General features: G+C 42.5%; 1 protein-coding gene across 2 annotated transcripts in view; it reads right to left on the reverse strand.

The window, feature by feature from the left end:
* Positions 1–23,455, reverse strand: part of EDIL3 (EGF like repeats and discoidin domains 3) — a 905,544-nt gene that overhangs the window by 101,077 nt on the left and 781,012 nt on the right. For both annotated transcript variants that reach the window (XM_040421516.1, XM_040421515.1), the window contains exon 8: positions 9,947–10,131. In XM_040421516.1, the coding sequence (XP_040277450.1) occupies positions 9,947–10,131 (185 nt within the window). The remainder of the gene's footprint in view (positions 1–9,946; positions 10,132–23,455) is intronic.

Consider the following 23,455-nt stretch of genomic DNA (forward strand, 5'->3'; position numbering starts at 1 on the left):
ATCTTCTATGAACTCGCCATGCCCCTCAAAAGTGATCTTTTTATAGCGCCGCAGCGATTTTACGGTGGGGCGGACTGAACGCAAGTGTGCGCACAAGATCAGGCCTGATCGGGCGAACACTGCATTTTTTGTAGAGCCTATAGAACATGTCCTTTTCTTGTCCGCAATTGCGGACAAGAAAAGGCATTTTCTATATAGTTCTGAAATGTGCGGATCCGCAAAATGCGGAAAGCACATTGCCGGTGTCCGTGTTTTGCAGATCCGCGGATCCGTGAATCCGCAAAACACATACGAACGTCTGAATGGAGCCTTACAGGGGGGTGATCAATGACAGGGGGGTGATCAGGGAGTCTATATGGGGTGATCACCCCCCTGTAAGGCTCCATTCAGACGTCCGTATGTGTTTTGCGGATGCGTGGATCCGTGAATCCGCAAAACACATACAGACGTCTGAATGAAGCCTTACAGAGGGGGATCAATGACAGGGGGGTGATCAGGGAGTCTATATGGGGTGATCACCCCCCTGTCATTGATCACCCCCCTGTAAGGCTCCATTCAGACGTCCGTATGTGTTTTGCGGATCTGCAAAACACATATGGACGTCTGAATGGAGCCTTACAGGGGGGTGATCAATGACAGGGAGGTGATCAGGGAGTCTATATGGGGTGATCACCCCCCTGTAAGGCTCCATTCAGACGTCCATATGTGTTTTGTGGATGCGTGGATCCGCGAATCCGCAAAACACATACGGACGTCTGAATGGAGCCTTACAGGGGGGAATCAATGACAGGGGGGTGATCAGGGAGTCTATATGGGGTGATCACCCCCCTGTCATTGATCACCCCCCTGTAAGGCTCCATTCAGACGTCCGTATGTGTTTTGCGGATCCGTGGATCCGCAAAACACATACGGACGTCTCAATGAAGCCTTACAGGGGGTGATCAGGGAGTCTATATGGGGTGATAACCCCCCTGTCATTGATTACCCCTCTGTATGGCTCCATTCAGACGTCCGTATGTGTTTTGCGGATCCACGGATCCGCAAAACACATACGGAAGTCTGAGTGGAGCCTTACAGGGGGGTGATCAGGGAGTCTATATGGGGTGATCACCCCAGTGTCATTGATCACCCCCCTGTAAGGCTCCATTCAGACGTCCGTATGTGTTTTGCGGATCTGCAAAACACATACGGACGTCTGAATGGAGCCTTACAGGGGGGTGATCAATGACAGGGGGGTGATCAGGGAGTCTATATGGGGTGATCACCCCCCTGTCATTGATCACCCCCCTGTAAGGCTCCATTCAGACGTCCGTATGTGTTTTGCGGATCCGTGGATCCGCGGATCCGCAAAACACATACGGACATCTGAATGGAGCCTTACAGGGGGGTGATCAATGACGGGTGTGATCAGGGAGTCTATATGGGGTGATCAGGGGTTAATAAGGGGTTAATAAGTGACAGGGGGGGTGTAGTGTAGTGGTGTTTGGTGCTACTTACAGAGCTGCCTGTGTCCTCTGGTGGTCGATCCAAGCAAAAGGGACCACCAGAGGACCAGGTAGCAGGTTCATTAGACGCTGTTAACAAAACAGCATCTAATATACCTTTTTGGGGTTAAAAAAATCGCATCTACAGCCTGCCAGCGAATGATCGCCGATGGCAGGCTGTAGATCCACTTGTTTACCTCCGGTTCCTGTGAACGTGTGCTCCTGTGTGCGCGCGTTCACAAGAAATCTCGCGTCTCGCGAGAGGACGCATCGGCGCGTCCAGGAGGCATAACAGGGCCGCCGCCAGGACGCTATCCTGCGTTCGGCGGTCCTGAGGTGGTTAAGATCTGGGGAGTTTCCAGGCCATGGACCCAAAATGTCAAAGTTTTGGTCCCCGAGCCACTTAGTTATCACTTTTTGCCTTATGGCACGGTGCTCCATCGTGCTTGAAAATGCATTGTTCTTCACCAAACTGTTGTTGGATTGTTGGAAGAAGTTGCTGTTGGAGGGTGTTTTGGTACCATTCTTTATTCATGGCTGTGTTTTTGGGCAAAATTGTGAGTGAGCCCACTCTCTTGGATGAGAAGCAACCCCACACATGAATGGTCTCAGGATGCTTTACTGTTGGCATGACACAGGACTGATGGTAGCGCTCACCTTTTCTTCTCCGGACAAGCCTTTTTCCAGATGCCCCAAACAATCGGAAAGAGGCTTCATCGGAGAATATGACTTTGCCCCAGTACTCAGCAGTCCATTCATCATACTTTCTGCAGAAGATCAATCTGTCCCTGATGTTTTTTTTGGAGAGAAGTGGCTTCTTTGCTGCCCTTCTTGACACCAGGCCATCTTCCAAAAGTCTTCGCCTCACTGTGCGTGCAGATGCGCTCACACCTGCCTGCTGCCATTCCTGAGCAAGCTCTGCACTGGTGGCACTCTGATCCCGCAGCTGAATCCTCTTTAGGGGACGATCCTGGCGCTTGCTGGACTTTCTTGGATGCCCTGAAGCCTTCTTAACAAGAATTGAACCTCTTTCCTTGAAGTTCTTGATGATCCTATAAATTGTTGATTGAGGTGCAATCTTAGTAGCCACAATATCCTTGCCTGTGAAGCCATTTTTATGCAACGCAATGATGGCTGCATGCGTTTCTTTGCAGGTCACCATGGTTAACAATGGAAGAACAATGATTTCAAGCATCACCCTCCTTTTAACATGTCAAGTCTGCCATTTTAACCCAATCAGCCTGACATAATTATCTCCAGCCTTGTGCTCGTCAACATTCTCACCTGAGTTAACAAGACGATTACTGAAATGATCTCAGCAGGTCCTTTAATGACAGCAATGAAATGCAGTGGAAAGTTTTTTTGGGGATTAAGTTAATTTTCATGGCAAAGAAGGACTATGCAATTCATCTGATCACTCTTCATAACATTCTGGAGTATATGCAAATTGCTATTATAAAAACCTAAGCAGCAACCTTTCCAATTTCCAATATTTATGTAATTCTCAAAACTTTTGGCCACAGCTGTATATTTTAACTTGAAGCATCCCCATCACCATGGGAACGCCTCTATGTTAGAATATACCATCGGATTTGATTTAGATCATGAAAACTCAGATCCGACAGTATATTCTAATACAGAGGCGTTACCATAGTGATGGGAACGCTTCAAGTTAGAATATACTGAGAACTGTGGACATAACGGCCCCCTGCTGCCTGGCAGCACTTGCTTTCTTACAGGGGGCTGTGATCCACACAATTAATTGTGTGATCCACACAATTAACCCCTCATTGGTGGCTAGTGTGGCCCCCCACCCACGCCCTATTAAAATCATTGGTGGCTAGTGCGGCCCACCCACCCCTTATTAAAATCATTGATGTCCAGTGCGGCCTCCCCTCTTCCCCCCCGGATCGGCAGTTTCGATTGGAGTTCCAGTTTAATCGCTGGGGCTCTGATCAGTTTCAATGGCAGCCAGGACACTACTGCAGGTCTCGCTGCCATGGTTACTTAGCACTTTTAGCAGCATTATACTTACATGCGCTGTTTGTGGCCGGCCGGCACTCCTACTACTGGTAAGTGAAAGGTCTGTGCGGCGCATTGCTTATAGCACAGACTTGTCACTTTCCAGTAGGAGGAGCGCCCGACCGGCCACGTAAGTATGCTGCTGCAAAAAGTGCTAAGTAACCATGGCTGCCAGGACTGCAGTAGCGTCCTGGCTGCCATGGTAACCGATCGGAGCCCCAGCGATTAAACTGGGTCTCCGATCGGAACTGCCGCTCCGCTGCCACCAATGATGGGGGGGAGGGGGGTTGTTAACCTGCCACCAATGATTTTAATTAGGGGTGGGGGGAGAGGGGATGCCGCACTGGACACCAATGATTTTAATAGGGGGGGGCCGCACTAACCACCAATGATTTAAATAGGGGTGGGTGGGCCGCACTGGCCACCAATGATTTTAATACTGGGGAGGGAGGGGGCCGCACTGGCCACCAATGATTTTAATACTGGGGAGGGAGGGGGGTCTGGCCCCTGGTGCCTGGAAGCACCCGATCTCTTACAGGGGGCTGATATCCGCACAATTAACCCCTCAGGTGCGGCACCTGAGGGGTTAATTGTGCGGATCACAGCCCCCTGTAAGAGATCGGGTGCTGCCAGGCAGCAGGGGGCAGTTATGTACACAGTTCTTAGTATATTATAACTTGAAGCGTCCCCATCACCATGGGAACGCCTCTGTGTTAGAATATACTGTCGGATCTGGGGATACTGTCAGATCTGAAAAAGCTAATACTATTATTTTCCGTTATAACCATATTATAACGGCAAACTAATAAAGTGAAGTTCGGGTCCCCATTGACTTCAATTGGGTTCGGGTTCAAGTTCGGATCAAGTTCGGGTCCCGAACCCGAACTTTTTTTAAAAGTTCGGCCGAACTCCCCGAACCCGAACATCTAGGTGTTCGCTCAACTCTAGTCTCTAACACCACTCCTGCCTAACAAAAAAATAAAATTCAATTCCCTACACTATCTGTCTCTTCTACAGCACAGCTCTCCGTGACTAAGACTGAGCCAAACCACGTGTCATCGGGTGCTTTATAGCACCCGATGACGCGTTCCGGCCAGCCAATCACTGTAATGCCAGTAACCAATATGGCTACGGCATTACAGTGAGTGGCAGTACTTTATTGGCTGCGTAGAAGCCAACAAACATGCGGGGAGGAGACTCAAGCATCGCGCTCGAGCACACGCTGTATTCGGTCGCTCATGCTCGCTCAACACTAGTATTCACACCTCAGGTATTGATGGCATATCTTATGGTTATGTCATCAATGTCAGATAGGTGAAGGTCCCACCTCTGAGACCCACTCCTATCTCCCTAATAAACCCTCCCAAAGTAGTCATTTACCAAATCCTTCCAAGGTTGAAATCGTTTCTAGAATTTGAAGAATTCATATGAGAAGTACTCATCTACCAAAAGAATTTACAAAAAGATCAGGATATGCAGAAAACATTTACACCATGAGCCCCCAGAAAAAAAAGGAGACCACATTTTGCAAGTGCGGCAACTCTCCTTACACCACTATGGGAGCTGCATATGCACAGTGTTATCTTCTTCACTTCGGGGGCCCTGTTCTGGAGACAAGAGTGTGTCCCAGAAGTGGGACCTGCACTTATCGGACATTGTTGGCATAATCTAGAGATATACACTTCTCAAAAAAATAAAGGGAACACTTAAACAACACAATGTAACTCCAAGTCAATCACACTTCTGTGAAATCAAACTGTCCACTTAGGAAGCAACACTGAGTGACAATCAATTTCACATGCTGTTGTGCAAATGGGATAGACAACAGGTGGAAATTATAGGCAATTAGCAAGACACCCCCAATAAAAGAGTGGTTCTGCAGGTGGTGAACACAGACCGCTTCACAGTTCCTATGCTTCCTGGCTGATGTTTTGGTCACTTTTGAATGCTGGCGGTGCTTTCACTCTAGTGGTAGCATGAGACGGAGTCTACAACCCACACAAGTGGCTCAGGTAGTGCAGCTTATCCAGGATGGCACATCAATGCGAGCTGTGGCAAGAAGGTTTGCTGTGTCTGTCAGCGTAGTGTCCAGAGCATGGAGGCGCTACCAGGAGACAAGCCAGTACATCAGGAGACGTGGAGGAGGCCATAGGAGGGCAACAAACCAGCAGCAGGACTGCTACCTCCGCCTTTGTGCAAGGAGGAACAGGAGGAGCACTGCCAGAGTCCTGCAAAAGGACCTCCAGCAGGCCACAAATGTGCATGTGTCTGCTCAAATGGTCAGAAACAGACTCCATGAGGGTGATCTGAGGGCCCGACATCCACAGGTGGGGGTTGTGCTTACAGCCCAACACCATGCAGGACGTTTGGCATTTGCCAGAGAACACCAAGATTGGCAAATTCGCCACTGGTGCCCTGTGCTCTTCACAGATGAAAGCAGGTTCACACTGAGCACATGTGACAGACGTGACAGAGTCTGGAGACGCCGTGGAGAACGTTCTGCTGCCTGCAACATCCTCCAGCATGACCGGTTTGGCATTGGGTCAGTAATGGTGTGGGGTGGCATTTCTTTGGAGGGCCGCACAGCCCTCCATGTGCTCGCCAGAGGTAGCCTGACTGCCATTAGGTACCGAGATGAGATCCTCAGACCCCTTGTGAGACCATATGCTGGTGCGGTTGGCCCTGGGTTCCTCCTAATGCAAGACAATGCTAGACCTCATGTGGCTGGAGTGTGTCAGCAGTTCCTGCAAGACGAAGGCATTGATGCTATGGACTGGCTCGCCCGCTCCCCAGACCTGAATCCAATTGAGCACATCTGGGACATCATGTCTCGCTCTATCCACCAACGTCACGTTGCACCACAGACTGTCCAGGAGTTGGCAGATGTTTTAGTCCAGGTCTGGGAGTAGATCCCTCAGGAGATCGTCCGCCACCTCATCAGGAGCATGCACAGGCGTTGTAGGGAGGTCATACAGGCACATGGAGGCCACACACACTACTGAGCCTCATTTTGACTTGTTTTAAGGACATTACATCAAAGTTGGATCAGCCTGTAGTGTGTTTTTCCACTTTAATTTTGAGTGTGACTCCAAATCCAGACCTCCATGGGTTGAAAAATGTAATTTCCATTTTTATTATTTTTGTGTGATTTTGTTGTCAGCACATTCAACTATGTAAAGAACAAAGTATTTCAGAAGAATATTTAATTAATTCAGATCTAGGATGTGTTATTTTTGTGTTCCCTTTATTTTTTTTGAGCAGTGTACAATCAATGTCTGAAAAGGGCAAAACCATTTAATTTTGTTTCTTTTAAGCCTTTCATAGGTGGGCTTGCTTCAAAAGAAGTCAAAGGGCCTTAATATAATTCTGTATGATATATATATACATTAATACTCTGTCATGTACATGTAACATACAGTACAGACCAAAAGTTTGGACACACCTTCTCATTCAAAGAGTTTTCTTTATTTTCATGACTATGAAGGCATTTAAAACTATGAATTAACACATGTGGAATTATATACATAACAAACAAGTGTGAAACAACTGAAAATATGTCATATTCTAGGCTCTTTAAAGTAGCCACCTTTTGCTTTGATTACTGCTTTGCACACTCTTGGCATTCCCTTGATGAGCTTCAAGAGGTAGTCACCTGAAATGGTCTTCCAACAGTCTTGAAGGAGTTCCCAGAGATGCTTAGCACTTGTTGGCCCTTTTGCCTTCACTCTGCGGTCCAGCTCACCCCAAACCATCTCGATTGGGTTCAGGTCCGGTGACTGTGGAGGCCAGGTCATCTGGCGCAGCACCCCATCACTCTCCTTCATGGTCAAATAGCCCTTACTTTCAAAGTTTTCCCAATTTTTCGGCTGACTGACTGACCTTCATTTCTTAAAGTAATGATGGCCACTCGTTTTTCTTTACTTAGCTGCTTTTTTCTTGCCATAATACAAATTCTAACAGTCTATTCAGTAGGACTTCCAGCTGTGTATCCACCTGACTTCTCCTCAACGCAACTGATGGTCCCAACCCCATTTATAAGGCAAGAAATCCCACTTATTAAACCTGACAGGGCACACCTGTGAAGTGAAAACCATTTCAGGGGACTACCTCTTGAAGCTCATCAGGAGAATGCCAAGAGTGTGCAAAGCAGTAATAAAAGCAAAAGGTGGCTACTTTGAAGAACCTAGAATATGACATATTTTCAGTTGTTTCACACTTGTTTGTTATGTATATAATTCCACATGTGTTAATTCATAGTTTTAAATGCCTTCAGAGTGAATCTACAATTTTCATAGTCATGAAAATAAAGAAAACTCTTTGAATGAGAAGGTGTGTCCAAACTTTTGGTCTGTACTGTAAGTCAAACATGTAGCCTTCACAATTTCTGAGTTTCTCTTCATACCTAGCCAAGACAATCTTGCATGAATAAACCAAATTCTATGGTATGGCTGCTTTAAGAAAAAACTGATTTTCTAGCATATTTATTTTTAATTACTATGCCTAAAGTGATCCATAAAAAGCTAATTTCTATGGAAAACATATTTGAGAAAAGAAGCCATATTTATGAAATGACAATCAAAATCAAGAATATTTATTATATTCACGCTCTGAGTTTCATACAGTATATTATTATTTCTATTGAAGCTGCCTGAACGTACATTAAAAACTTCCTTAATGAAACGTCTACAACTGTGTAAACTCTTTACAAATCCAGCTAACTTGCAATTTTTATCTACACAATTTGTGCACAGCTAGTAATTTCCATGTAACAAATCCTAAGAAAAACAGGTTTTATTTAAACAGCACAAAAATGTCTAATTTAAGAAACATTGCCAGTAAAATCATTATTCTACGTTAGATGAATAAACACTTGTTTACTTGAAGTAATTAAGAAATGTGTAAAATGAGTCAATAAATTACATCACTAGAAAATGTGTGAGACTGATAAGCAGATGAAATATAAAGAAACAGACAATCAAAGCTTGTACAACTGTGGTGAAACAATGGGAGATATTGGGAAGTGAAAATTTGAGGCATTGGAATCTATATTGATCTATCTCTTTATCTATCTATCTATCTATCTATCTATCTATCTGTCTATCTATCTGTCTATATCAGCACTTCCAACATGTCAAATCAAGGAACTACTTTGGGGGACATTGATGAAATGGTGCATGTGTATTTGGCCTCCTGCACCACCCCATGCCACTTTTAAAATTGAGCTGGGATTATGGTCTTTTTTATGCCCATTTTTAAGTTTCATTTATCTTCTATGACAGTCACAAAAGTCAGAAAAATGTCACAACGTCATGCCAGGAAATCCCCAGGCATACTTTATAAGATATAGGCGTAAACCACTTCACCCTTGTGCCAAATACATTATTACCATGTGCCATTTCAGAAATTATACACAGTGGCATAAACCAAATACAGACATAAAATAAGACAAAGAACACCACTAATGATAACTTCCTTCCTTTATTTATACATGTCAATGCAACACTTCAGGGGACAGAGACAACTGCCCTTACTGAAGCACTGCATAGGCATTAATAAATGAGCTACTTCTTTGATGGGTTCTACTGGGAGTGCTGTGATTTCTTTCCCCTTTGCCCTGGATACATGATCAAGGTTATGGTTGCTGGAACCCACTGAAGTGTTGCTTCTATCTATTCTGTGTACTTTCAATTCACTTTGGCACCTCCTGAAACTTAAGAGAATGACATAAACTTGGTGTTGTCAGTAAGAGGCACCCCATCTGAAATCCTAAAAACTAGTATAGGCTCATTGTTGCTGAGTGATGTCACTAACCCTACAACTAGCACATTTTGGAAAAAATGCTTGTTTTCCTCCATTTCTGACAACCATTTATGAGACAAGTCATGGTCTGATAGCTATTTTTACATGTGAAAATAAATAAAGGAATGTCATTGCCCTTTCCATGCTATCCAGATACTTAGTTACTATTTGAGCTGTGCTCCAAGGTTTTACTCATAACAGAGGCACACCATTATAAACACCCAGCCTACGTTGGTTCTATCAACCTTGATATAGGGTGTTAAGAAACATCGCCAGAGTCTACTCTCTAGGGGACCTGAATTATTTGCAAACAAAAATAATCATCTAGTGGTTATGGGGGTCATAAACACCAGGTCATGTTTCTGCCATGGGGCCACCTGTCTTCTCGATATAATACTTATACTCCTGCTATTAATTGACTGTGGGCATAGGTGGCCCACAGTAGCTGACACAAGAGTCATGATTCTGAATACAAGGGGGCAATATCTACGTAGATATTCTCTATGATTTCACAATGGATTCCGTGTTGATGAATTTTCCTCTTCTCCTACACAATAATGTTGTACTATACATTTTTCTCCAGTGTGTTGAAAAAGAAATTTGGTTCCATTTTCTAAAGTTAGAATAAAAGATGCAATTACCTGTAACCACTGTGACTGATCACTTCTTCCAGAAGTCCAAGCATTCACTTTGCCTTGTTTATCTAGCCGAGCTTTTCTGGACTCCCAAGTGAACATGTCCATGTTCAATGTTCTGAAAACGCTGGAGGCTGTGATTTGGTAATCTTGTATATGTCCTGATTTCATTCCTAGTGGTTCTGAGCAGCCTGTAAAAGCATCAAGTGGAACAGATAATAACAATGGCTTACAAGAAAACAAACATATTTGTGTTCTTTAAAATCTATGAACTGTTCTGGGAGAAAAATAAGGGTCTATTACAGCGGGAGAGCAGATAAATGAAATGAAGTATTATCTCTAGAAGGACCCTCAGATGGTGAATATAAAAAGGCTTAATCATAATTGCCTCAAGAAAGAGTCTAAATAAAATGAGCCACTTCCAAAGTTCTACAGTACTTGTTCCCACACGATGATGCCCACAATCACTTTCGGAAGGACTTTTTATAGAACATTTTTTCTTAATTCATTCAAAAACTCAGTGTTCCTCTTGGTTGTGCTTTATACTAAGCTATCTTTAAATCATGTACACCCAGGAATAAACATTTATTTTCTTGATATGCACAGGAAATGTTTGATTATACGAATTGCAAAAAGTTTGGAAAGTGGTACCAATGAAAGAACTAGCAAGTATGGTATTCAGCTCCGTTCTCTAACAGAAACAGTATAACGGCCTGTAAACCTGTTAGTAATTTGTAGTCCATATCCAATTTGTTATCTTTTTTGGGAGGGTGCTTGTGGAAAAATGATTGCATAATGAGAAGATGTATTGGTATTAAATAGCAGTAAATTTGAACTTTTGAAGATGCATAGCTAAAAGGAGTTGTCCCGAATTTTTTTTTTATCCTAAATCTCCCCAGCAGTCTCTGTGAAGAGATCAATACTTACCTAATCCCTGCCTTGTCACCACCAAAGCCAGTCATTGGCTGCAGTGGCACATATGACCCAGTCCATGGAAAAATTGACAGGCGTGGACTAGATGTCTAGCACAGACATCCCAAGATCAATGGAGCCATAACGGAACAGTGGGGGGCAGGTAACTCTAGATCTCTTCACAAGTACCTGTCGGTTGGGTGTCCTTTACTGAGTCTGTCACTAGGAAATTGAGTGCTAGCTGAATGTAATGCTACCTTCACCATGATCTGCTACTTCATTTTGGAGAAAAGGTACTTTTATTCCATATGCAAATCAGCAGTTAGGAGAAAGAATGGTGGGTCCAATGACTCTGTGCACCTTTGCTTCTACTGCTTCCTTTGCCGGTCCCTCGCTCTCTTTCTTGATTGATGAGGCCAGGTAAAATGACTATGTATGGAACTTGGCCCTGTCAGTCAAGAAGGGGAGGCTGACAGAGGAAGCAGGAATAGCAAGGGTGCACAGAGTGACTTGGTCCCATCCTTGGTACACTTACCTGCTCATTTGCATATGGATAAAGGCACAGGCTGGAATAGATTTCAATTGTGATTTACTTAGAAGGGTATCTTAAAAATAATCTGATAATATAAATATGGGAAGCAAGTGTTCATTTTCCTCGCAGCACCACCACAAGAGAATGAAAGCATTACATCATGTCCATTGAAATTTAAAAGGGCTGTCCATTTAATACAGTAATTGTAAGGATAGTTAAAGATAGTTCATCAATATGAGATTGGCAGTGGTCTGATTCCCAGCACCCTCGCCAATTATTATTTGATAGTGGCTGTGCTTGGTATTACAACTTAGCTCAATTCACTTGAATGGACTGAGCTGCACATAGGCCATGTGACCAATGAATGTGACATCACATAGAACTCAGTGGCCTCTACAAAAAGTTAATCTGCAAGGGTGTTGGGAGTTTGACACGTGCCGTCTCATATTGATTATTGATCCTGAGCAAGGGCCATCAATCTGAAAATCAGAGCTAGAATATTAATGACTATATCCCATAAAAGCCTAGCCCTGCATGACAGACAATGTGCCTGCTGTAAAAGCAGTGCTTCTCTTTCAGTTTTGTCTCTCCAGCTCTTCCACACAACACAAACAATGCTCTGCCCAACACTTCCTCCAGTTTACAATCTGAAAGCAGAATACTTAATTGGCAAGCAAATCAAGTCACTATATTCGTGTAAGATCCCTCAGATGTTTTCACAGGTTATATGGCCATCTGTTCTCTACTAAATTACAATATGGAAGACTCGCTGCAAGCATGGTTGAGCTGGGCTCTTAAGCAGTTTTGTGGAAAAATTGAATCTGCATAACACTAGGTCAGAAGATTTCTCCTTGAGAAAAAAGATGTAGTTACCCTCCCCTGGGAAAACCACAGTAAATTAACATATGGGCACCATCAGTAGCCAGGACCATATCTACATAGGGGCTTGAATCAAGAGGGATCTAACAGGATACTCAGGGGTTAAGTGGGAATTTTGTAAGGTGTTAATTTTTCATTTGCAAAACTCAGATTAAGCTTCACATAAACTGAAGTATAGAAACAGTAAATTAACCAAAACATCAGATGATGTAAGGAACCCATACCAAACACATAAAACTAAGGTCTTGCTGCCCTTGCTGCTGCATCAAGCTGTTGTTGTGGGGAGCTCATATAAATATTGGATATGTATTTGGTACTGCTACAATTACTTGAGGTCACTGTATAGTTTAATCCATTAAATTATCTTTTGGTTTCAACTGTATCTGAGGAAAGTCGTCCATTTGTAATAATCTTAATACACTCCTCAACATTGAAATTATAACCCCAAGAAGCAAAAGTTGTGGAATTATGCATATCACATGATTGTATAGACATGTTAATGATATGCAAATTATATAAAAATGGAAACAAAATAGTAAAAACATCTCAATTTGTCCAGTATTGAGTATGTGTGGCATGCACAGAAATACACACACACACACACACACACACACACACACACACACACACATGCCATGGCATGCTATCAGCAAGGTTATTAGTGGTTGTCTGAGGAATGCTCTGATATGCTGAATGCACATGGGCACACAAATCATAAAGATCATCTCCCATTGCAATTGTCTACCGATGACATCTCAGATGTTCTCAATGGGAGACAAGTTTGGAGATGTTGAATGCTATGGTAGCACGTTTAGGCCACAGAAACATGCAACCTGTTGAAAACTTGTGGGACACTTTAAAAATGGCCGTACCACTGGTTCCACAACCAAATCAATGGGACACCGAACTGTTTTAGTGTACATGAAATGAAGACTAGAGGAATCTAGCTACCATACATTATGCCACCCCATGCCATAATCCTGGAAGTAGGACCAGTGTGATGTTCCCTTGTGAAGGCCTCTTCATGGCTTTGCCCAGGTGATCTCCAAGCCAATCTCTGGCTATCATTACATCCGAGACAAAAGCACAACCCATTGCTGAACAGGATAGACTTCCATTCCAGTCTACACTGCCATTTTGCTGTGCACCAAGATAGTCTTCAAAAGCAGTGACATGAGGTCAATGAAACACTTGTAGCTGGACCTGTGGCTCATAGCCCAATGTTGTGCAATCACCATCTGATGGTTTGTGTAGACCCTGATTGCCACACTAGACTTGGGATGTGATGTCCAATTTCACTTGCAGTTGTCACGATGGTGTCACGACCTATTGCTGACCCTGTTGTGCCTGGGGTTAGAAGGTCTCAGTGGTTGGCTACTGGCTCGGTTTCTCAAGAGTTCGCTCCATGACCTAGTGGTGGGAATGGATTCTGGTCCAGGTTTTCCTGCTTATATTTGCGATCCTTTTTGTCCCTTTTAGGAATCTGTAGCTTTTCCTTTCAGCTGTTCTGTCAGCCACTCCCAGCTACTATATATTTTCTCTTTCTGCTTCCCTTGTTGTCAGATATAGACCTTCTTTGCAGATCTTCTATTCTGACCTCTGGTGGAGTTGGAGTTGCCGTGGAGCTGTTGGAACTGTTGCTGTCAGATCTCAGGTTTTCTCCTGTTTGTTGTCTCCCTTCGGGGACTGTTTGTGGTGTTTGCCTGTTGTTACACAAGCTGTCAGTGGTGAGGACTAGTGCTCCCACCGCCCTACTCACTACCTAGGGTTTATTTCAGGGTAAGCCAGGGAGAAGGCACGTGATCACTGTACGTGTTAGCAGCCCATCTAGGGACATCAGGGCAGCCAGTTGCCAGTGCTACGTGAGTTAGGGGTCACCACTCCCTCTCCCTAGTGGTAGGGTACTCGCCTTCCCTCCCCTCTGCGCCACACATCTGTTACCTGCCTAATCAGACGTGATAGCAGTATAGAATGGATCACTACGTGTGCACTCCTTGCTGTCCTTCCAGTATGTCATTTTTCCACCCACTGGGACTAACAATGTTGAACAGGGCTGACAACTCAGCATAGACATGTGGAGATCTGTTGGAGGGATAAACCAAGCTGTCTCAGTTCTAGGATTCTGTCCATCTCAGTTTGTGACAAGTTGTGATAACTGGCACGTTGACGAACAGGAAGCATTCTACAATCATCTCACATGAATTGATCTGATTTCTGAGGTTTCATGTGGCTAAAAAAGTTTTGCTTTCAGTCTTGCTTTTATGCCCCTCCTACATATCACAGATTGGAGCTAGGTGCTTGAAAATTTGATCATCTGCAAATCTTAGCAACACCTGCTACTTCCTTGATATGCAGAACCTTTTGGCTTGTCCTTCTTGGTGTTGCAATTTCAATGTTGAGGATACAATATGGGTTGAAATTGATCAGACGCTTGTGCTTAATGACACAATGAGCTCTGGGATGTGATTTGCATCTGAAATCTACTGTCAGATTATACTGTCTGGAAACAAAATCACTCAGACTCCTAGGCAATCAATACTATAAATAACAAAGTACAAAAACAAGTTGTGGGAGGCAGCCGCTAGGTCTTAGCAGAGTAGGCCAATAAGCGCAATTACACATGTAAAGCTATAACAAGGGGTGAATAAATTTTATTATTGCATGGTATTTTTAAAGGTGATGATGTAGGAAGCACAGAGCCAAGAACTGTAAATATCAGACATGTTCTAGAAAAGTTCTAATTTGAAGTGTACATAGCAATTTCCTAATTTAATGTCATTTATAGAAACAAATTATGAGTAATAAACAGAATGGTGCAGAATTTTATATACTTTGCACATATAACATGCACTCATGAGCCAAAAACTAGCTTATTGATATGACCAGTATGCATCGCCTACTGATGATTTCCATGTACACCTGTATATTATGTGTCTATATGTAGTAAAGTACTCCTTGCTGCTTATTGACATCAGTCATGCGTTTTTTTAAAGGTAAGGGCTATGGAAGAATGTAACTAACCCAACTGTACAGTCATATCATGGGATATGTTACTAATAGGTTTCCAATATAGAAAATACAATAAGTATACTGTATGGTACCTTTTTTCATATTATTCTTTTGTATGTAATAACAGAGTAGTATGCCATTCATAGCAAAAGAAAGGTATACAGTACCTAACGATGGCTGAAAAAAGCACTATTTTCACCTGCACTGAGTCAATGGAGCCCAACGGAAATACTTGACCCATATACGCCAAGAGCTTTTCCCTGCTTAAAAATAAAACATGTTCTCCATAAGTGAAGATAGCCTAAAAATGCTTTTTTTTCATTATTTTGAATACTATAATTCCATTTGTACAGACTTATTGTTATATATTTGCTCATGACTATGACTTTCCATGTTCTACTGCATAGACCTGTTTTTAGCAGTCATTACTCCTGTTCCCTATGACAAACTCCTCATCCTTAATGCATCAGGTTAATTTGGTTTTTACATAATATTGTATAGCTATATTAGAATTTGCTGGAACAGAACAACCCCAGAAATAGTAAAAAAGTCACACTTCCTTTAAAGGGGTTGTCCAGAATTGTAATATTGGCTATGTATACTGAGGATGGGCCATCAGTATCAGATTGTCAGCACTGCTCCTATGCATGTGTGTACCTATAAGTGTATTGTATGTATAGGGGTTTGTAATGTGTATACATGTGCATACATATAGGAGTATAGCACTGTGTCCGGTATAGCGATACTATGTATATATGGGGCTATTTGGGCTAGGTTCACATATGTATATCAGTTGTGCCTGCCGAGTTGTTTTATGCTGGAGCCGGACACAACTGATAAACGTGTACTGCACGTCAGTAGCACAAATCCGGCATCTGTACACTAATAGCCCTGGACAGAAAAAAGTTGCATGCTCCTGCACTATTTGACATCCAGGGTCACAACTGATGCACCGGATGTATATGCATGATCCCATAGACAGCTATGGGATCTGTTCTGGTTCAGTTGCCCTCAGGCCTTTTCTGCTTCACGTCAGAGGGGAACTAAGCCGTATAACAGAAGATATGTGTAGAGGGCCTTAGTTGAGTACTAGAAGTGTGTGTATTTGAGTGTCTGTGAGATAGGGGGAGGACACACCACTGAATCTTTGCCCTGAGAACAAATTGCCTAGCTACAGCTCTGTGTATATCTTTCACATGCATCCATTTGTAAACCCTGCTGTAACTGAATACATCCAAACTGCCAGCACCGTACCCAACTGTTTGACCATCTGGTCAGCTCTCTCTGTATTTATAAGTGCTATTTCTTTCCTGCTGATTTCTACAAATGTGCTGCACTGGTGAAAGATTAAAATATAATAATTAAGAACAAAGAATAGAATAAAGTGACTTTTAGTTCTACTGCAGAAACGTATACTCTAAAATTGTGGCCCAAGTTCCTCAGCAGCAATAAGATAGGATAGTGCTGGCTAATAAATTATCTGACTAGTTTCATAAAACATCACTTCTTAAGGGAGCTTTCTGAAAAGATAAAGTATATAGTAAGATACATAGATTAGATAGGAGCTGACAAGGCCCTACACATTTTAGTCCATCTTGGCCGTTACCTTTGTTCAAAATGGTCGTACATGTTCAGTGAGATCAGGCGATGGACGGAAGATCTTTCTGAGAATGTTCTTTCAAAGAAAGCTCTTTCGCTCGTCACAATCTTTCTTTAAATGAAGAATTTTTTGCCTATCAGATGAAAATATTAAAACATCCAACCTCAAACAACAATGCACTGTTATCGGTCGGCTAAAATGATCGCTTGCTGTTAAATTCCAACCGAGAAACGATTGTTTTGCTGGAATAGTCAATTTTGATCAATGTGTATGGCCACCTTAAGGGAATAATAGTAGTACACTGGATGTGCTCACCTTTTGGTACAATAATTACAGAGGAACCGCGTCCTTACTATTAAGCTGGTTTTACACACAATATTTACTTTCGGTCAGGTTTTCATGGCATTTTTAATGCAATATGTATGCTACTAAAAAACATTGATTGCTAAAGACTCTACAGCCATATGTTTAGTGTCGTAGTGAGTAGGAGAACATTTTCTACACAGATATCTTTTTAGCTTGTACCATTGAAATGTTTTTCAAGATGTCAATATGCTCTATGTATTTTCCTAAGCTTTATACCCACAGACCCCAATTTTAGCTCCCTGTATGTCCTGCATTGTAATTACTCTAAGACTACTTATACACTCGCGTTTTGGGCGGATTCATCATGGATCTTCAAAAACGGATCCGTTACAATAATACAACCACCTGCATCCGTCATGAACGGATCCGTTTGTATTATCTGTAACATAGCCAAGATGGATCCGTCATAAACTCCATTGAAAGTCAATGGGAGATGGATCAGTTTTCTATTGTTTCAGATTGTGTCAGAGAAAATGGATCCGTCCCCATTGACTTACATTGTGTGCCAGGACGGATACGTTTAGCTCAGTTTCGTCAAGCAGACAGCAAAATGCTGCAGGGAGCGTTTTGGTGTCCGCCTCCAGAGCGGAATGGAGACTGATCGGAGGCAAGTGGATCCTTTTCCATTCAGAATGCATTAGGGCAAAACTGATTTGGACCGCTTGTGAGAGCCCATGACGGATCTCACAAACGGAAAGCCGAAACACGAGTGTGAAAGTAGCCTAAGGGGGGACTATTATAATAAGAGGATGGACACATGTGGCAGGTCCACTGTGGATTTTCCGCCATGGAAAATCTGCATCTGCTAATCTGCCAAAGCAGCAAATACCACACCAAATAATTTCACCCTCTGTATTGAAGTGGGTTCAAGGCTATGGACACATTCAGGGCATTTTTTTTAATGATTAGATTTTATTCATTTTGGGCACACAGTTTTAGAGAAACAGGGATTAAAAATGAGTCTTTTCACAGGCTATCACTTCTGAATCTATCATCTGGTGTGAAGCCTTATCTCCGAGCTCCTGACCTCATAAACACTCATTATATCTAAATTCCTATCAAACTGATAAGAATATTGTCGGGACTCACCTGGTGGCACTCCTATGGCAGTCCCCATCCTTCTATGTCACTGCTGCCGACAGTGCTCTGCTGCAGTGGCAGAAAGGCTCACTAACACAAGAGCTGCTTGGCTTATAAGGGCAAAGGTCCGTCCGACCAATCAGGCACGGTTCTGGCATCACATGCTTCCTTCAGAAGGAGATTTAAACAGGCAACTGCTGGATAAAGTTGACTGATTGTTGTTCCTTCATCACTAGTGTTACTACTCTCTGGAATTGATGGTTATTTGACTTTGACTTTATTTGACCTGACAAATTTTGCTAAAGATGCTTTTTTCTGGATTTGACAAAGCTTGGTAATGGACTGTGTTTATTTCTGGTGTTGCTTTCTGACCTGATTAGTCACTTCACCCCTTCTTTCCTAGTTAGGCATCATGAACAGGGACCGTTACCAAGTTTGGGTCCCCTATCATCCAAGTACGTAAGTAGGGACAGTGGTATGGGTGGAATTTAGGACTGCATTGTTCTTTACTTATCATTACAAATATGTCTTAAATGAGTGTTTATGAGGTCAGGAGATCAGAGATTAGACTTAGAAGTTATAGTCTGAAAAAAAGACAGATTTTAACCCCTGTAGCTAAAAACAGTTGAAACTTTTTAATGAAGACCAATTGAAAAAAATAATAATAATTATAGCCCAATATGAGTAAAATGCAATTATAAAATTGCCCTTAAGGTGTCCATAGCCATTAAATCATGACAGAAATCCACAACATAAATTATATATGTTATCCACTTTGCTGCTTCTGTACATACTGGAGATTTTCAGCACCCAATTCCACAAAGGAAAATCCACAGCATATGTGCAACATGTGGCCGTACCCTGAATGACATGTTTGCACAACTTTATTGACCCTTGCATATCTACCATGGATTTGCTGTTTGATATGGCGCAGATCTGCACATGAATTAGCCCCACTCAATGGGGATAATCTGCATGTGGCAACCTGCCACTGGTTCTACATGGAATACACTTATGTAAGAGACACTTATTGTAACAAATTTCAAATCCATGGCAGATAACTTCATATGAACCATTAAATGGATTCCTATTAAAAACAATGAGGAAATTATTCCAAGTGGATTTTTCCATGGAACATGCAGTGAATTCTGCACAATATTTATGTAGTGTGACCATGACCTATAAGTATGACATTGCTAAACCAATATAACACTAAAATCTTACTAAGATCTAAATTATGTATGTGAGTGGATACTCATCGTTTTTTGAGTCTGTGCATTATAACTGATACAACATTAAATGGAATGTATGATCAGAAAATTACCTATTGTTTAAATCACATTTTTATGTTTAATATATTTTCAAAGAATTTATATATATTTTTTTTACTTTGTATGTTAATATCCAAATTTAAACAAAAGAACCCAAAATCCTGCAGTTTTGACACTGGCCGCTAAGCCTAATAAAAGGTGCCACTTTTTGGTCGGTACAGATCATGTTACTGCAGTTACCTGCTTATCTGTCATTCTAATCCTGCCTATAATGATATCACCTCTGTATATACATAAGACAGGATCCATCATTCACAATAGGTGATTGTCAAAGCTTATCTATTCATTCCTTGTACAATGACCCCTTCACAGGTCACAGAACATGCCTAGAAAACTCTCCCATAGAAGTCAATGAGGTTGCCTCCAGACCTTTGTCTATGGCCCACATGCCATAAAGCAATTTTCTAAATGCTTTCTAAATCCTGTTAGGAACAACTCAGTCACGATGGCTGCCCCCGTAATCATGTTCATAAAATAGAATAAAAAATATGTAATCAGAAAATTAAAAATAATAACAATAATAATAATTAGAAAAAAAAAGGAAACCTGGTTTTAACTGATAAAAGTTTTGGTGACATTTCATTTAAAGGGGCATTCTCATCACGCAGTTTCATACTTACCTGCTCCTGGCGCGCTGTCCACTTCCTGGTTTCGGCAGGGGACGGGCTCCATCTTGATTGAAGTCTTCTCCCGGACGGGCCGCGCGCTGGACTGAACGTGCATGCCGCCGCGCATGCGCCCTGGTGACTTCTGCCTGGCCAGGAAGAAATCACCATAGCGCATGCGCGCGCGGCCTCTGCGTGCGCTTTCGGGACTGCGCGCGGCCGGCCGGGAGATGAGAAGAGGTCATCTGCGCAAGCGCGGCCACCGCGATTCCTGAGAAGAGAGGTGGCCGTAACCAGGGGAGACGGAAGACAACAGTCAGGTAAGTATATGTTTATTTTCTTCTAAGGGGTGGGAATTAGTTAATTAATTATATTTAGAAAAATGATCACTGTTAAATCATTAACAGATTTAACAGTGATCATTAAGATGGGAATACCCCTTTAAGGTCTATCTAAATCCTGCTTGGAAGTGGTGTTTTAACCAACCCTTGTATCAATCATATGCACTGTTTGAAGTTTTCTCTCCTGGTAATATGCAGCCATAATATATTTCCTGGCTTATACATAATTATGAAAATAATAAGAATATAACAGTATAGAAAATACAGAACTTAATAGCTGGTCACCCAGACTTCAATTCCAGTAGTTGCTAGGCAACCTGAACTAAATAACTGCAGAATAAACTAAAGAGGGTACTGCAAGAAGGGACATATAATAACATTCTGCACTAGTACGGTAGCTAATACTAATGTAACTATATGTATGCAGTCTTTATAGTGTCACAGTCTACTGAAAATGTTAGCATTAGGGTCCATTCACACGTCCGCAAGTGTTTTTTCACACATGATCGGCACTTTAATAGAAATGCCTTTTCTTGTCTGTGTCTGCGGACAAGAATAGGACATGTTCTATTTTTTTGTGGAATGGAAATGCGGATGCGGACAGCACACTGTGTGCTTGTAGAAAAGAAGATGGCTTCGGCAGCATTCCGCAATATCAAAAATACTTTAATCGTACCTCCAGACACAGATGGCAACGAACGTTTCGACTGTGTAACAGTCTTTGTCAAGCCTAATGACACAAAATCTGATAGGCATATATATACCCCCCTCATATAAAATACACACCCCGTTACATCATTAGTGCAGATCACTACACAATAGGATACACATGTTCATACTTTAACTCACAGCTAACGACATGTCCAACGAACTCGTGTAGTTCTCCTCGGCGTTCCCTTATCTGTAATGCGCAGTCGCGTCTCAACCCATCTAAAACCCGGAAGTATCATACGTCGCCATGGCGCCCAGAGGCGCACGTGTCTCTAGCCAATGAGCTGCCAGAGGGCCTCACTGACGTCACAGACTGCGCGTCAACCTCGTAACACTCACCCAAGAGCGCACATCCGTGCGTCGATGGCGTGGGTCACATGAGGTACGCAGCCAGTAACAACATCGCGCAGGTACCGGCGCCATGACAACGAAGACGCCACGATCCACGCTGCTTACTGTGGAGTAAATATGTGCTATCCGTATCCAAAATGAACTGGTTTGTGCAACATATAGACAACACAGATAATAGCCCGATTACAGAGGGACATCAAGCCGGACTGTACATATTCATGATCATAACAGGTATAGGGCAAAAACATATCATAGCAAGTACAGATAGCAATACAAACAGTGTATCCCATGTATACTTCACATATGGATCATCATCATAGCACTTTGACATATAAATTTGGGGACCAATCCCCCGGTGGATGCGCTACATATAGGTTAAAATCATAATGTCCCTATACTAAGAGGACAAAACAATGACACACATCAATCGATGGATGAGACATTGAACTCTAGATTCAAACCAAAGGGTTGAATCTAGAGTTCAATGTCTCATCCATCGATTGATGTGTGTCATTGTTTTGTCCTCTTAGTATAGGGACATTATGATTTTAACCTATATGTAGCGCATCCACCGGGGGATTGGTCCCCAAATTTATATGTCAAAGTGCTATGATGATGATCCATATGTGAAGTATACATGGGATACACTGTTTGTATTGCTATCTGTACTTGCTATGATATGTTTTTGCCCTATACCTGTTATGATCATGAATATGTACAGTCCGGCTTGATGTCCCTCTGTAATCGGGCTATTATCTGTGTTGTCTATATGTTGCACAAACCAGTTCATTTTGGATACGGATAGCACATATTTACTCCACAGTAAGCAGCGTGGATCGTGGCGTCTTCGTTGTCATGGCGCCGGTACCTGCGCGATGTTGTTACTGGCTGCGTACCTCATGTGACCCACGCCATCGACGCACGGATGTGCGCTCTTGGGTGAGTGTTACGAGGTTGACGCGCAGTCTGTGACGTCAGTGAGGCCCTCTGGCAGCTCATTGGCTAGAGACACGTGCGCCTCTGGGCGCCATGGCGACGTATGATACTTCCGGGTTTTAGATGGGTTGAGACGCGACTGCGCATTACAGATAAGGGAACGCCGAGGAGAACTACACGAGTTCGTTGGACATGTCGTTAGCTGTGAGTTAAAGTATGAACATGTGTATCCTATTGTGTAGTGATCTGCACTAATGATGTAACGGGGTGTGTATTTTATATGAGGGGGGTATATATATGCCTATCAGATTTTGTGTCATTAGGCTTGACAAAGACTGTTACACAGTCGAAACGTTCGTTGCCATCTGTGTCTGGAGGTACGATTAAAGTATTTTTGATATTGCGGAATGCTGCCGAAGCCATCTTCTTTTCTACACGTATACGATTTGGCCTGATGGATCAAGGGCCTACGGTTAGGCTGCTGCATTGACATAGACGCATTATCCTGAGACCGCACAGTGCTGCTTCTACACTACTATTTGTCAGCACACTGTGTGCTGTCTGTATCTTTTACGGCCCCATTGAAAATGAATGGGTCTGAATCAGTTCCGCAACATTGCGAAACGGATACGGATCCATTTTGCGGACGTGTGAATGGACCCTTAATATATTGCAATATTTAAAAAAAAATTTAAAAGGCTTCGGTATCTACAAAGTATCTCTTCAATGTTTCTGAGCAGTCTATAAACAAAAAAATTATAAAAAAATAAAAAATAAAAATTGCTTCATATAGCATTTTACTTGTGATGCTATAAAACACACTGATACAGTTGCAAGAAAAATTATGTGAACCCTTTGGAAT

The sequence above is a fragment of the Bufo bufo genome, chromosome 2, assembly GCF_905171765.1.
Source record: "Bufo bufo chromosome 2, aBufBuf1.1, whole genome shotgun sequence".
Lineage (NCBI taxonomy): Eukaryota > Metazoa > Chordata > Amphibia > Anura > Bufonidae > Bufo > Bufo bufo.